A 17,336-nucleotide genomic window follows, 5' to 3' on the forward strand; every position below is an offset into this window, starting at 1 on the left:
GAGAAGTTGGGTATTGGTATTTAGGCTATAGAAAAGTTAGCAAAATGCTCGAATTCAACTTAACTTCACACAACCATTCAATAGAAATATTTATAAATTTAGCATTGTTTGGTTAGAAATGTATATTCTTCACCAATATATTTACAAACTAAAAAGGAAATAACAATTTGCACTATGAATTCATGGAAAACAATTCATTTCATTTATTAAATAATTTCCTAATGCATCGCATTTTCAATGTACTACTTGATACTTTCTAATTCAGCCTAAAAATAATTTACAACAATTTAACCTATAACTTATGCTATATTACGACAATAAATATTAATTTATTTTTAATTGTTAAGGAATATAAAATCGAATTATATACTTTCATGTTATAAAACTATTCACATGTTCATTTAAAAATGAACTCTAGTTGCCAAAAACAGTACTTCAGTTTAAAATTGAATTTTTTCACCAACATCATGGATGCATCATCCATATGTATACTAAACAGTTCATTCGTGCAAATCGAAGAAACGCGTTTTTCACCTTCCTCTGGCGAGAGTATCTTCCTATTTATTACACTCCACATCGAAGTATCGAGATTTGAATTCTGTTTCTCCAAAAGATCAAAAATATCAAGCAATTTTTTAGAACTGGATATCATAGGTATAACGACTTCGCATAGATTTCCTTCGTTTAATGATTTAATGTTGTACGTTTCTGAATATGTATGCAAACATGATGTCACCCAATCGAAGGCACTTTTATTTAAACAACATATCCATATTTTCCCCTCAAAGATATTTACAGCATCATTATTAAACTTTAATTCGTTAGTCCCGGTTTGTTGAAATCTATGGAAAAACCAATCCAGCAGTTTTTCGCAATGGGAATGGTTGCTGATAGGGGAGGAATCACGAGATAGAATTATTATAAATTTGCGAATTTCGGGATTTACTTTATAACAGGGATGGGAGATTTCGGTAGTTGTGCTAGAAGGGGAATTTTGATTATTAGCAGAAAAAACATTTTGAGATGAAATGTTGCCTGTTGCGACTAAATTGTTTTTTTCATTATCTTCAGATGTGGGAAAAGAATTTTCTTTTGATTGAAAAATTTGTATGCGCAAGGATTTATCTTTTTGGGGCGTGTTAGTAGTTTCAGTTACACATTCCGATTTCTTAGGCGTATTATCAGATTCTCCATGGTAGTCATTGGAATTCGTAACTCCATCTAAGTTCTTGCGTATTATTTGAGGAGGTCCAGGAATAACATTTGAAGATGAACTGTTGCCACCATTTTCGACGCCTAAAGGTCGAACACTTTTTCTTGTAATTATATCATTGGCATCCTCATCTTCAGACGTAGATGAGGAATTCTCATTTCTGCGGGTGTTATGCATTGACTGTTTTTTAGTAGTTTCATACATGCAATCAAAGTTCCTAGATTCGTTATTATTTTGACAATCGTTTGTATTTGGAAATTCGTCCAAGTATTTGCGCATCGTCGAAGAAGGTGTATCCATAACTGGCGTAGGTTTTAATCTATTAAAAGAATTTTTATTAAAAAATTGTTGAATGTGGTGTCGGAATAAATAAAATAAAATTCAAAGTATTTTCCAGAAAAAAATTCCAGAAAATTTCCAGAAAAAAAAATTAGCCGAGATACAAACCACCAACAAAAATGTTTTTCGAATTTGTATTTTTAGTATCATTAGAAAGGGCTTGACCTCAGTCTTTATAAGAAAAGTATTTGTGAAAAGCGCAAACTTGAAAACAACATTTTCAACAAATTTTTACAACGGGCCCACTGTGTCAAAACTAAGCCGGGTGCGGTATAGAGACTAGGTTCATTGGAAAGGGCTTGAGCTCAGCTTTCATAATCACAAAAGTCTTCATTAGAAAAGTATTTGTGAAAAGCTCATATTTAAAAATCAAATTTAATCAAATAAAAAAATAAATTCCAATTATATATATAATCGAAAGTTTCATAAGGTAAAATTCTTCTTAGATACTAGTGGTCTATTTCGTAAAACTTTGTTTTCCTATTGTATGTATTGTAGTCGTCCGTTGCCGTAAACTAACTTTGGGTATTAATCCATAGAGAATTTTCGAAAGTGGTATAGTATTTGTTCCACCATATCTAATAACACAACCAGGGGGATGTACTGTGTTTGATACCAACTACATAATTATAAAATAGTTGGAAATAGGTCAAGGTACCAATTTTCGGCATGATCAGCAGTATGTAACATTTTTAAACCATTGTGGCTACTTATGTAGGACTGTAAGCTGATAAATTCCCATATTCTCCGTATTCCAATTATAATTTCATTCTATGTGTAGGCCATGTTCACACCCACCACAGTATGTTATATAGTATCACAATTAATTTCTGTAATCTTAAAGTTTAGTTCTAATACAAACATGGTCTTGACCATCATATACTTTCCAAAATAAACACTTACCTTTTCGGATTGTTTGGACTTTTAAAGATTTTTTTATGCTTTCTATTAAACTCCCCTGATGATTGCGATATATTTGAATCATCACTACTACTACTGCTGCTTTCGGTTTCACTCCCTGTTTCCGAATTGGAATCTGAATCGGACTCATCCAATAGAGATACTGTTGATGTTGGCTTCGAAAATTGTTCACCCATTTTCTGATGTGAAGGTTTTATAACTTGTTTTTCCATCTCCTGTTGCCGTAGCCCATCTTCGTGACTGTAAATCTGAAGAAAACATACAAACTGAGGACTCTCATAGTCGCAAAACTCATCGTATGCTGCATACAGCATCAAAAGTGAAGAACCATTCTGGGCTTTACAAATATCATGAACTTTCATGTAACCTCGACTTTCATAGGATTCTGCTACCGCACGTATTATTTGTCTTTCTGGTGGCAAATTAACATACGGTTCTATCTTACGTTTCAATTGACTAAAAGTAATGTCCTCCTCGATCGGTATAAATTGATTAGTTGTATTTTTCTAAAATAGAGATAAAACAAAAGTTATGCTTTTGATACCCAATTTTTTAACACTAACCTGTAGGGAGGACTCTGATGAGGTTTGAGGTTCCAATTTAATTTTTACGAACATTCTATGGAAACTTAATTTCTTCAATTCCTCGTTGTCCGTTTTCTCAATTTGTCCGTTATTCCATAAAAACAAAAGGCGTTCCATCACCACCCCGTAGTGTTGGGAAAGTAAGTATATATTAAGGCCGGTACTCTGTTCGGTTTTCGCGTTGAAACTCCATACAAAATTAAAAAATGCGAAAAACTAGCGAAATTTTTCCATTTGTGGTACTTTGTTTTTTCGAGTTGAAAAACTGACGTTTATAGCATGGCGCCATTTGCAATGTGAATTAAGAAATAATTTATTTATTAAAACTATTTGTGTGGGTTTATAACACAAACACGGATTATATTTTTGTTCCGAAACTATACAAAGGATCAAAGGAGTAGCAGATCAATTGCCCAAGGAAAATAAAATGTTTAAATGCTAAAAGGCCGGTACTATGTTCATTCTTGCGAAAAATTTTTATGGAAACCATTATTTCGCACATAGAAAGCGGCGTTTTTTAGGTAGCTTGGAGCGCTCTTTTACAGGGAGCGATATTGGATTAAGTTGGTGGTTGTTGCTTGTTTTTACAAAATAACATTTTATTTTTCCTTGGGTAATTGATCTGCTATTCCCCTGCCAGCATTTCAAAGTTCCATTTCATCCTCATCGCTACCGCAGACTCGTAAGTGACACTGCAACAATCGCCAACTGTGATAGTATTTTGCCATCACTATTCGCATGAAAGTATTTTGCCATCACTATTGTTACAATAGCCATTTTATATTTTGTGAAACACCAAACACAACTAGCTTCTTATAAGTTATTTAAATAAAAACAATAATGAAGTGTTGAAAACATAGTTATTTCGCTTAAAATTGTGAAAGGTATATTGGTGAACAATTTTTGACTTTCCAAATGGAATAAAGTGATAGTTTTTCAAATATTTTTCCAGACACGCTGCCTCCATTGGAAAAAAAGCACTGGCTGATAGACAACATGTAACTTGCAACTTGTAACTCAACATCAATCTTTTATTAATGCATAAAAATATGTTAAATGTGATGTGATAGTCGTATAAATGTTGTATTTATGAGAATTTATAAATGTATAATAAAATTAATAAACATTGTGTTTTACTTGACCACAATGATTCTTTTACAACTATCTTAAAATGCACTTTCTCTGATTGTTTGAAGGGGCTCTTATTGGCGTCCGTCTAAATGTATCCAGAAGGGCACATAATAATTGCACTCATGCGATACTTTTTTGTAGTAACTTGGCGTGGTACAACTTCTCAATAGTGACGGCGCTTTTCCGAGGAGTTTTGGATATCGTATACGACTGTTTTCGACGTAGTGGGGATTCTCAGAAGCGCCCCCAAATTCAAAAAATGTTGGCAGGGTCCTTTGATCCTTCGTATAGTTTCGGAACAAAAATATGGTCCGTGTTTGATTTATAAACCCGCACAAATAGTTTTTAATAAATAAATTATTTCTTAATTCTCATTGCAAATGGCGCCGTGCTATAAACGTCAGTTTTACAACACGAAAAAATAAAGTATCACAAATGGAAAAAATTTCGCAAATTTTTCGCATTTTTTGGTGTTGTATGGAGTTTCAACGCGAAAACCGAACAGAGTACCGGCCTTTAGACAAAAAACAAGTGAGGAAAGTCCGGCGGGGCCGACTAAATTGTACCCTGCACCACTTTGTAGATCCACATTTTCGATACCATATCAAATCCGTAAAATGTGCTATATATAAAGATTTTTGTCCCAAGTACATATATTTAAATCTGACTCGATCTGGACGCAATTTATTAGGCTCCTACAAAATCTACAGACTTAAAATTTAAGTAGACTAATGCCCTGGGGTGCAACACAATGTTAGTAAAAAAATATAGCAAACATTTAAACCTGAAGCAATTCGATATATATGTATTAGAAGATAGGAAAATTTAAGTCAGTTTTACGCGTCTTTGATTTTACAAGAAAAATGTGGATATTTTGGCCAGATTTGAAATCGAAAAAATATATTTATCTGAAATGATAAACTATAAATTGCACTCCTTGTGCAAAATTCAAAGCATATCTGTCTGAAATTCTGGCTTTTGGGGCCGTATTAGTAGATATCGGGCGAAAGATATATATGGGAGCTATATCTAAAACTGAACCGATTTCAACCAAATTTAGCACGCATAGCTACAATGCTAATTCTACTCCCTGTGCAAAATTTCAACAAAATCGGAGCAAAAAATTGGCCTCTGTGGTCATATGAGTGTAAATGGGAGCTATATCTAAAACTGAACCGATGTCATCCAAAATCAATAGTGTTTTATTCTGACAAAAACGATTGAACTAAAATTGCGACCTTTCAAAGTTGTTACGCCGTTTATCAGTGATGTCAACACCCGAAATGCAAAAGGCACCAATGCATTGAACTGTACTGTTTTGTTGAGGTCGTGATTTTCAAGAATTTTTCAAATTGAATTCTAATGATATGTTCCCACCGACTTGTTTTCCTCATTCGTTATTCCAAAACATTTCACCGTTCACACCGGGTTGAGATGTTTTAGTTTGACAGTTACCATGGAAACTAGAAATTCACATTTATTCGAAATTCACATATATGCAACCTATGTCCAAATAATTACCGCGAGCGCAAAGGGAAAAAATTGTTTGTTATTTTCACATGTCCATGTTCTTGAAAGCATTTGTTTATTCTTTTTTTCTATGAAATTTATTTCAATATTTTGACATATATTTTGAATGGGGTATGTTATTCGGGGTATATTCCAAATTAGGTGGGTGCACATTCTAAAATTGGCGTGTTTTGGAGGAAAACTTGTGTTTTGAACTTGTTTTTTAGTATGGCGAAAACGACTCGTTTTGAAGTGCTTATAAACGGAAAACATTTCAAACCCTAATGCTTGGGGAGAACACCGTATAAAGGTGGGTACTATGTTCGGTTTTCGAGTTGAAAATCACTTTATTTTCGCGATTACTTTTCCTGAAATAATCAAAATTATAAATTAAAACCAAAATATTCCTGTAAAGTCTTGCCGAAATCTTGGGGAACAAGAAACTGCGCATCACTTGAATTAATTTATCTGCTTCATATTGAACTGTTTTATTAAAGTAACCGCGAAAATTTCAACTCGAAAAGCGAACATAGTACTTACCTTAACTTTTGGTTATAGCGATAGATTGGTTATAGTACGCGCGCAATTCGTGTTTATTTAGGTATGTAATACATTAACTGTACTAAATTTTATAATGCGTTTGAGTTCTAAAATTTGACTCCAAATGATTGCTCGCCATTTGACATTTCATTCCCAAGTGTTGCCAGAAGTACGGAAAATTCCCTACATGTAGGTTTTTTTATGCGTGTAGAAAATTTTGTCAAAACTATTATTATGGAAAATTTGGTCAAAATTTTATTTTTCAAACTCTATAGGAAATGTTCTCAAAATTTTATTTCTATAGAAAATTTTGTAAAAATTTTATTTTTTAGAATTTTGATCTACCAAAACAACAAGAATTCTACCAATCTGCCAAACAGAAAAAAATCTACTATTTTTGGTAGAATTCTTCCAACTGTGACAACCGTGGTGGTAATACAAATTTATTTTTATGTACTATACGATGCATTTTCATATGTGTTAAGATAATAAAGCACATAGAACCATTTTTGTTTTGTAAATTTTGTTTAAAATTTAATGAAAAATATTGTAGGAGAAATTGTAGGAAAAAATTTTTGTGCATGTGGGGGAAAATAGGGAACTTTTTTGTCCTTGTAGAGTAAACCGAAAATATTCGCTGGCAACACTGTACCCAAAGCTATAATTTCATTTGTTTGCGAAAGGACAAGAAGAATACTATTGATCAACAAACTCTTAATACAAGGAAACTCAGACCCTTAGTAATAGTAAGTTCTGCCCGAGCACCCTCATTAAAAACTGCATCCTGGAATGATAACAAGGGTTAACAGGCAACAAAATATATCGTCGCAAAATTAAAGAATGAGTGGATCTAAGAAAGCAAATGCTGAGATTGCTGAAACCAAGCATAATCAATACTCGTGGCTTGCATGGTGCCGTTTATGCGCCCGGCAATGTGGTTATGAGAAGGAGAATGAGATTTTTCCCAAGAATGATACTGGCCAAGCGACAGCTCTTACAACATCAATAGGAAAATATTTTTGGGTTAACGTGAGTACCAAGTTATGCTTTTGGACTTCTCTCTGATATGCATTAATTTCAGATCAAAGTGGAGGATGAATTATCGAAATGTATATGCAAACAGTGTAGGATACTGATAGATGAGCTATGTACTTTCACTGAACGTGTAAATAAAGTGCAGACGCTTTATTGTCTTCTGCAGAATCTTAAACCGGAATCCGAGGAGGAAGCTAATAAGTTACGGAGCCAATGCGGTCTATTAAAAGAAGGTTGGGAGCATATAATTAAAGAACCAACAGTGAAACCAATTTCTGTTAATCAAGAAGTTCAAACAGATTTGGTTATTTTTTTCAATAATGGATCGGACGGCATCCATAAGAAGAGCAAAACGGAACAAAATTCTCCAAAGCATTACGAATTGGAAAATATTGAGGAAATATTGATGGCAGTGGAACATGAAGACGAATCAATGGTGGAATGTACTACTCCAAATTCGAAATACAAACTTCTAGATGTTACTATAACCCGAACAGGAAATGAATCGAAAAAGAAGAACTCAAATAAAAAGTTGCGGAGTGAAATTGAGCTAGAAAGAGAAGCTGAAAGAAATTTTGAGATGATGGTAAATGATGATGATAGCTTGGTTGAGATAGACGAAAATGATTTTCGGGGTGAAATCGTCAAATGCGAGGATGTGGAAGATAGTGACCTATTCAAGGAGCTGAAATTTAATGGTGACGTAGGCGAAGATGTGTTGGAAAAATCCGGAAAGCATGAACCACAAGACGAAAACAATGCCATGGAATTTGAAAGCGCAGGGGAAGACAACGTTACTGAGGACGATACTGAGGACTACGTAGAAATTGAGGAAGAAGAAGAGTGTGAAGACAATTTTGAAGAAGACTCTAACCAAGTTGATGGAGAGAATTCTAATAATGATAATGCTTTGGAAGGGCTCACAAGAAAAAAACGTGGAAGGCCTCTAGGAACGAAACCCAACAAGAATGTTGCATCACAATATCGATACCAATGTTTGGACTGCAAAAGAAAGTATAAGAATCCCAATGTGTATCGAAAACATATGCTAGTGGTACATAGTACAACTGTCGAAGAAATTCACGATTTTGAATGTCCAGTTTGTCAAAAAGATTGTCACACAAAAAGTCGTTTGGAAATGCATAAAAGGCAACACATGACACTTGAGGAGAAACTAGTTATACCCTGCCCATACTGCGAGCGTAAATTTTCGTTTGTGGGAGCAATGCGGCAACATGTCAGGGGCTTTCATCAGAACTTAAAGCCTTATATATGTGATCAGTGTGGGCGAGCTTGCAAAACATTGGCTGCACTAAACGAACACCAACTGGTGCATACCGATAAGAAACCTTTTGTATGTAAATTGTGCGATAAAGCTTTCAAAACTAATGCTAGGATGAAAGCTCACATGGACACACATAACGAATCGGAATATGTTTGTCCAGATTGTGGCTTAAAATTAAACACACGGAGAACATTGCTTCAACATCGTCTCGTCCATACGAATGTTAAACAGTTCAAATGCGAATTTTGTGATTCTGCATTTAAAAGATCCAAATCGTTAAAGAATCATCTTTTAATCCATACAGGTGAGATAAACTTGAAACTTAGGTATCTTAGACAACTATAAAACGTTTTTTTTATTGTTAGGTTTGAGACCCTACAAATGCCAGTTTTGTGATAAAACCTTTTCGAATGGTGCTAACTGTAGGTCGCACAAACGTAGAGTGCATCCCACAGAATTGGCAGAAGAAGAAGCTCTTGGGAAGAAAAATGAACCAGTGGCAGTACCAAAGCTAGAAGAACTCAAGGCAGCGTAAGTTTAATTGACTAGATAGTAAAGCAAATTAAATAACTAGATAATTGTGTATTTCTTAGTAAAACAGCGGTGGTGCAACCCCGAAAAATTCGCCGCCATGTTCCCGCAAAACATAGTGGTGAAGATTCCAATGAGTCATACGAAGTAGGAGATATTCATTACGAGATTAGGGGAGAAGGCGAATCATTGTCTGAAAACCAAGATGAGGATGGATGTGAAGAAACTGTTATATATGAAATAATTGATGAAATCTAAACGATATCTTCATTAGTTATTTGTATTATACATTATTTAAACACATATATTTTAACTTGTATTTTAGGGGGTTTGCACCCCCATCAACCCTCCTCAGTTTTCATACCACTAGCTTGTTATTCCATACCAATTAATACCATAATCGTAAGTTTCCAATTTTTTTTTAAATTTTATTTTTACCTTTATTATCAAATAAAAAATGTTTTAATGGTAAGTTAATATCGCAAAACTAAGCAGTTTTTAATGACAAAATAAAAATAATAGTGAAACATCAAATTCCAATGGAAAGAATGGGGGTGATTTAACATCCTAAACGTTAAACATTCTACACAAGCAACCCATTTTGGTTGCTTATGTAGAAAAAAAGCAATAAAAATTTTCGTCGTTTGCGCTGATTTTCTGTCAAATCTTTTATAGTGATATATAGAATTAAGATTTACTAAAATGGCAGTACACTATTATTGGCCTCATTTGGCTTATTGTATTGTCTCAATAAATTGAAATTGAAGTACTTGAAAAAAAATTACCTCATCGGATATTCTAACTAGGGGAATACTGTCTTGTTCCACAAAATGATCTTGCGGCATATTAAATTTCATTTAATCTATTGAAGAAAAAACTTAATAACGGACCTCGGCAGTTCACCTCAGGCTTGAACAATTAAAAATGTCACGTCTTTTAGGTCAACATATTCAAGAGCTGATACGATATTCGTATTTCCATTTGGATATAACGCCATAAATGTTGTCAGTAAGGTCTTTCTATAGCTTAATGGGGTTTTTAATATTTTGGTTAAGGGGTTGCAACATGATAGGAGGCAACTGGTTTAACTAAAACATTGTTTCCTTTCCTTAAAAAAGTCTGTTTTTTGCCAATATTGTTTGGACGATCTGTAATATAGAGGCAAACTACATTTTTAAAACACAGATTTTTTGATATTCCAAACATTATTAGCTCAAGTTTATGGGTTACATTTACGGCATGTTGGTATCCCTTTGTTTCATGGCATTTCACTCAGAAGTTCTCGGGTTCCTTCAAAGAACTATATTAGATTTTTAAAAGATTTCAGTTTTACTTGAAATGTAAAAGATAGAGGAAACAATTGTTCCAAAGTTGAAATGAAATCCGTTAATATGTGAGAATTACGTGACTCTTGTTAAGCAGTGTGGACGGGAAATATAAATTCTTTGGTAAAATAACTCGCTTATATCAATTTTCGACCTCTAACTGGCAAACAAAAATTAGATAGGGGACGACGTAATAAAACAAACCGATTTTGTAAATTGTATTTATTCTATTTCCGGGTATTAGCTTAAATGTTTCCTTTGAAATTGTTCTATTTTCTCCATAACCGAGAGAGTAAGCTGGTTAATAATTTCTTTATGGTTATTCGAAAGGTTATAGTTATCAACACTTCTTCGAGAAACATAATGGTTTGGCAAATTTACCTGTGAATAAAAGATATTGAAAGTATACAGACTTGTCCACAACAAAGGTATTCATATACTTACCTTATGTCTAGCTATGGATTTCAGAATCAACCAAAGAACATAGAAACTGAACCAGACGGTGAAGTAAAGTGGAATGTACCATAGCTTACGACCTATATAAAAGTAACTATACTTTTTAACACGGGGCTCTGGTGGAGGTTCCGGTGGAGGAGGTTCAGTTGTTGTAGGTGGTGGGGGTTCAACATGATGGTGGTGATGATGATCATCGTATATTATTTCCGGATAATGAGGATATATAGGATATGAAGGAAATGAATGATGGTGATATGGATATGTATCGGAATCTACTATTATGTCGGGATGTCCATGGTGATCGTGATCTTGGTCATCGGTATGATGATCGTGGTTATCATTCTGCAAAGGGTGGTCATCCATCGTTTCATCGTGCGGTGGGTGATCATGTAATGCTTCGGGATGTGCTTTTAGCCACTCAGGAGGAGGCGTCGGATATTCTTTTTCTGTGTCATAAGCGTGATCGTCATTTGAATGAGCTGTAAGAAGTAGTATTTACATTAGTATTGCATCATGCTCTAAGTGCGTATGTTTTTATACTCTAAATAACTTTGTTTTGCGTGCAATTTTTTTAATTATCCTACAAGCTAATCAAGTAAACCCCTGACTTTGGGCATTTAAGACACATTTTTTTATTTTACTTTACAATTTCATATAGGCGAAAGCATTTGGTCTTGCATTTTATGTTAGGCCGTGAGTTATATGTGGTTGACTTTGTATTACCTTGTGGACCATCTTTAATTTAATTTGGTTTATATGTATAATTTTGAAACCTACTATCTTTCATAGACATTTGATCCATAGCATCCATATCCATAGAACCAGCAGTGTTGTCATTACCCATTGCGCTAGCTGGCAGAACTCCAATTGAATCATCACCATTATCTGCATCTCCGCTATCCGCATTTTCATGATCCTTGGTATCACTTCCTCCATTATCATTATTTATCGACGGTAAATATCCCAAATTTAAGGGTCCAGTATATTTGTAGCCATCGTCATTAGAACTGGCAGTATCCAAGGAAAAACTGCCATCCTTAAAAAGACCTGATGGAAGTGGTGAGTATGAATTTACTATGCTAGTTGGCATTGCAGCCTTATTGTCCTGTGTGGGCAAAGGATAATCTACATTATTGGGTGGAAAGGAATACAGATTTTTGGGTGGTACATAGGTGTTGACCACATTTGAGGCTGCTGGAATTTTGCCACTTGTCGTATAAGTCGGTGCATGATTGTGATGCTGATGATGGTCATGATTGGCTTTGATTTGATGAGATGCCACAGCCTCACTAGGTGTAAATCGATCCCTAATAGCCCCTGTAAATAGAGATAATGGTGATGTGAAAATGACAATAAGAAATTCCTAAAACGATGCTGTAGTGTGATAGGTAGCAATGCATTTTAATCACTTACCTCGACCGCGTAATTTATCAATTTCGGCTTGACTTGGCGGCTTTCGTTGATAAACAGCCTGGGGATATATTTTGCCAACATTCGAGGGTTTGGCTTTATTGCTTACTGAGTATACAGGACGTGGTGCATTTTTGATTAATGGTGTGATAAGTTGACCAAAGGGATATCCAGTCTGATAATCGACAGCACGACCAGTAGCTGTATTTTGCTGCTCCTTTGCAGCGCTATTGTGCCCATTATCATTCTCTTGTGATTGTTCTTGTCGCTGAATATTTATGGGATTTTGTGTCACCACTTGTGCATAGTTGTGCTTGCCGTGGGTGTTGTCATTGCTATTTGTGTCCTGCGTTTGTTGATAAAGGATGGCAGCCTCATTAGGTGACGGTGTAATATATAGCAGTTGTCCACTCTCATTTGACTGCTCTAACATTGGATTGTGTTGTTCCCCCTCTATACCTCGATTTACATCTGTCGCCAGTGACCCTTTCGATATGGTGTCCAAAAGACCAAAAGGTGTAGTGGATATTACATTATCGCTAGAATTAAAACTAGAAGAAAAATAAAAATAAATGAAATTTGTTCCTCCATGAAGCTACAAAAGTCGGTTTATATGGGGGTTATATGTATTTATGATCCGATGCGGACCAGTTTTTGCATGGTTGTAAGAAACCATATACTGACATCACCTACAACATGTCATCCGGATCGGATGAAATTTGATCCCCGATGGCTTCGGAATTCTAATCTGGCGATGGGTTTGTTATAATGGGGCTATATATACTTATGGATATTGATATTGATCAATTTTTTGATGGTTATTTGAAGGTATGTACAAACATAACGTAACAAATTTCAACCGCATCTGATTAAGTTTACTCCTCCGAGGGACTCGGCAAGTCAAATATGGGGATCGGTTTATATTGGGTTGAAGGTTATGTTAAGTATAGTGGTAAACTTCTCTCTTATCACTGAGTTCTGCCCTATTCCATGTTAACTTAATGAAAAGGGACCTAATTTTTATAGCCGAGTTTGAACGTCGTTTGAAACGCTCAGAAATGTCACCAACATTTTTTTGGTGCTTGGTCGAAACTGGGATTGAGCCCATGACCCTTTGTATGCATGCCGGGCATGATAATCGTAGGGTTATATATGAATATGGATTAAATGATATGGATTGTATGGCTGTTAAAGGGCATACACTTACATAACGTACCAAATTTCAACCGGATCGCACGAAATTTGCTCTTCCAAGAGGCTCCGAAAACCAAATCTGGGGGTCGTTTTATATAATGGCTATATCTCAAAATAATCCGATATTCCCCTTTTGCAATACCGTCCGACCTATAACAATAACAACTACATGTACCAAGTTTCATGTCTATAGCTTGTTTCGTTCGGAAGTTAGCATGATTTTAAAAGACGGACAGACGGAGGACTATGTCTGGGTCGACTCGGAATCTCACAGCGACCCACAATATATAGATACATTATGGGGTCTGAGACCAATATTTCGATGTGTTATAAACGGAATGACAAAGTTAATATACCCTCATCCTTTGGTGACGGGTATAATAATATTCATATTTTTAATACTTCGATATTGCGGTTTAAGCAGACTTATATATAATGTTTCAATCCAAAGTACGTGAACAAGCAATTTATTGATTGTGGACATACCTTTTTGGAAATACTAAATCCAAATTTAGAGCCTTGTATATTTTTGGTCCTTCTCCACTATGACCACTACCGCTGGTTGACACTTGAGTGTATCCTTGGCATAAAGAAAATTGACCAAGTAAAAATATTACACTAACGAGCAACACCTTGGCTGCCTTTTGATTAAACATAATTTTTTATAATAAAAAAAATTCAATTTGTAATTGTTTCTGTTAACTTTTACACCTTATTTGATGATAGTATTTGATTGAATGCAATAAAATCACTTCCGTTTCCTTTACGAAGCTTACAACGCGTTTCCGTTAAATTAGCATTGCATTTTTCCGATTGATTTCATTACAAGCGTATCGATGACCAGGCACGTTCGCACTAGGCTCGAGTTTATTTACAACTGAAATATGATCGACAAACTGAAATCGATATAATGAATTTGTTTTATTTTTTTATTCTTCTGCAAGTGGACGAGTGTGACTGTCTGTTAGACTTGTAAGTAACGACAGATTATTTTCTCCGTTTAACCAATTGGAAATGCAGTAAATGCCCTGATTTTACCACTAATTTCTATATAATATGAGCATAGATGTATATGTATGTGTTTACTATTATGGGCTATTTATCATAATTCGTGCTTTTCATTTTCGTATTTTGCTATAGCTGTATTCTGTCTGAGAGAGAGATTCTTAGTCTTCAGTTTCTCGATCACTTTCTTCGTAGACGTGCTAATGAATCTATGGCGTTTTAGTGAGTACACATACATGTGATACTTTCATATATGGGTATGACAGTATGTGTGTTGTTTTGTGGAATATCATGAAGAGTTATGTAGGTCCTTTATTCGCTAGTAGTTGTTTCGTTTAGGGATACAAAAGGCGAAAATCTCTGTCATGCGAACATTTTTGCATTTGTGGTTCAATTCCCAAGTTTGGTATTTTTGGCATGACCGAGGTTTGTCAATAAGCCCCTAAATTCTACGACCTTAGTAGATATCTCAGAGTTAACCTTCAAAACTTCAAAGAATCATTGTTAACATTTCACAAATATCAAATTTTTTCTCTGTTTGTCATATAATCTCAGTGTGATTATATGATCGATGAGCTATAGCTGTGGTCCTACAAAAAGAAAACCAAAAACCTAAAAGGAGGTATTATTTATAAATATATATTTTCTCCAAAATTATGTACACTTTATCCACCAGTAGTTAACCTGCATTATTTTTAAAATTAAACAAGTGAGTAAAGTAGAAAGTCGGGCGGGGCCGACTATATCATACCCTAAACCACCACTACTAAATTAGTAAACATTGTTTGTGGGGTATCAATGGTATAGGTTTGGAGGATAAACCGCATTTCCATTTTTAAGAACATTAGTACATGAGAGTTTTATCACAATCTGAACAGAAATATCGGATATTAGGAGCTATAATTGATTCTGAACCTACAGAGTTAGTATGCCACTAATATTGAGTCCATTATTAAAAAAGAGGAAATCGCTCAATTAGTATGGGTAATAAATCCACATTTGTGAAAATAGGGCAATATATTTATGTAAGAGCTACATGTAAGACTAAATACGATCGGCTAATACATTTACATTTCAATTTTGAGCAACATTGGTTAATTAATAAGTGTATTATGGCCAACTTTGGGAAAATCGAGCGATGCATATATATGGGAGCTATAGCTAATTCTGAACCGATTTCGAAGAAATTTAGCACACTTAAAGAGTGGTCAATTAGATTACCTTGTGGCAAATTTGACGCCGATCGGTTTGTAAATGAATTCAATATGACCCCACTTATCGAAATCGGGCGATACATATATATGGGAGTTATATCTAAATTTAATTCGATTTTTTCCAAATTCAAGAGCGTTCGGCCTTGTACAAAAAAAATGCATATACCAAATTTTATCAAAATCGTTTAATAATTGCGACCGGAATTCTGCGAACAACAAATACATGGACGGACGGACTGACTACAAGCGCTAGGTCTACTCGGGAGGTGATTCCGAGTCGATCAGTATATATTCTATGGGGTCTAAAATCAATACTTCTGGTAGGCACATTTTTTGGCGACATTGGCCGTAGAAAATTGTTTAAAACTAAATGTCCTAAATAGCTTCAAAGCTGGTATTAAGTTCGCATTACCTCGCTAAAATAACCATTTTTGCGGTTATCTTTCTTTAATAATTCATTTAAAAAATTGCTTTGCTTTGGATCATTCTCCATCAAGTTATGAGAAAATTTATCAAAAAAAGGTCAAATTTTGTTGGCGGCTAAATTCGAACTTAAAACCCACCGTATCATTTTAAATATAAATTTAATGTGATTGCAATAGAAAGGACACATATATTTGTTTTCATATATGTATATGCAATAAAAATATTTTGAGTACCACTGCTCTAGAAGGTGAAAACAATTAAATTGTAAATGAAACCACATAGAAATAACAATAATGATAATATGAAATATTTAATAAATACTACCATTGTAACATAAACATACGAATAGACCTAATGAAAGTATAAATATAAAATTTTAATTAAATACGAGTAATTGCATAAAAATACAACTGCTTTTTCCATTTTCTCCAAATGAAACATCATTTGAATTAGACGGACATTTGGGTAAACCATGAAGTTCCATTAAATATAAAAAAATAAGTGACATTTTACATGCAACAGAAATTAAAATATTTACATACAAAGCTTAACATAATACATAAAAAAAACGTTTGAAAATTATATGAAAGAGGTATACAGGGACACCAAGGGCATTCCTAAACTCCACTGATATATAATCTTGATATAAAAATCGGCTATTTCTAATTACAAATTATCTACAATAGGAAATTTTAATGAGAATGTTCATTAATAGTATGAAAGGTTTCACTATTAAATAGAACAATTATTAGAACAAAGAAATATTACATTGTAATTATGAAATTTTTTAGTTGGCTCAATTTTAATGACAAATTTCGTTAATATTTGTTAAGTATTAATGTATATATTCTCATCGTCGTAGCCTTTTTCCCTCCGATTTGTAAACATAATTATGAAACTATACACAAATTCATCTACTGAGTAGCCTAAATCTCCATGGCGCTCAGTTCAATATATAATTATATTTGAAATTGCATTGAGTTCAAAAAGATTTCAAGCGTTATTTTAAGGCAAATGTTTAATTTGGTATGTCATTCATGGTAAAGGCTATTAAATCTTGGACCTGACTCAATAGATATTTTGTTGCTGTAAATTCAAAAAAGTAATTGTAAATTATTGAATGGTTTTTTACTTATTCCTTAAGTAAAAGTGTTATGAAAATTACATTTGATATTTATTTACACTTCAATTTAATGCGATCAAATAACAAAATATCTG

General features: G+C 34.1%; 3 protein-coding genes across 3 annotated transcripts; 1 reads left to right on the forward strand and 2 right to left on the reverse strand.

Annotated features, from left to right (window-relative positions):
* Positions 1–179: 179 nt before the first annotated feature.
* Positions 180–3,170, reverse strand: LOC142223199 (uncharacterized). Its single transcript, XM_075293058.1, has 3 exons — positions 3,037–3,170; positions 2,456–2,979; positions 180–1,532 (listed from the first exon to the last, which is right to left on the reverse strand). Exons 1-3 carry the CDS (start codon positions 3,088–3,090, stop codon positions 398–400), a joined length of 1,713 nt encoding a protein of 570 aa, XP_075149173.1. The 5' UTR covers positions 3,091–3,170; the 3' UTR covers positions 180–397.
* Positions 3,171–6,883: 3,713 nt separating this feature from the next.
* On the forward strand, positions 6,884–9,575 carry LOC142223200 (uncharacterized). Its single transcript, XM_075293059.1, has 4 exons — positions 6,884–7,266; positions 7,319–8,861; positions 8,923–9,088; positions 9,151–9,575. The coding sequence occupies exons 1-4, from the start codon at positions 7,078–7,080 to the stop codon at positions 9,344–9,346; spliced, it is 2,094 nt and encodes a 697-aa protein (XP_075149174.1). The 5' UTR covers positions 6,884–7,077; the 3' UTR covers positions 9,347–9,575.
* A 1,045-nt stretch (positions 9,576–10,620) lies between these two features.
* Positions 10,621–14,333, reverse strand: LOC142226487 (uncharacterized). Its single transcript, XM_075296541.1, has 5 exons — positions 13,960–14,333; positions 12,283–12,830; positions 11,647–12,186; positions 10,858–11,348; positions 10,621–10,794 (listed from the first exon to the last, which is right to left on the reverse strand). The coding sequence occupies exons 1-5, from the start codon at positions 14,127–14,129 to the stop codon at positions 10,654–10,656; spliced, it is 1,890 nt and encodes a 629-aa protein (XP_075152656.1). The 5' UTR covers positions 14,130–14,333; the 3' UTR covers positions 10,621–10,653.
* Between the last annotated feature and the right edge of the window lie 3,003 nt (positions 14,334–17,336).

This window comes from Haematobia irritans, chromosome 2 (genome assembly GCF_050003625.1).
Source record: "Haematobia irritans isolate KBUSLIRL chromosome 2, ASM5000362v1, whole genome shotgun sequence".
In the NCBI taxonomy this organism is placed as follows: Eukaryota; Metazoa; Arthropoda; class Insecta; order Diptera; family Muscidae; genus Haematobia; species Haematobia irritans.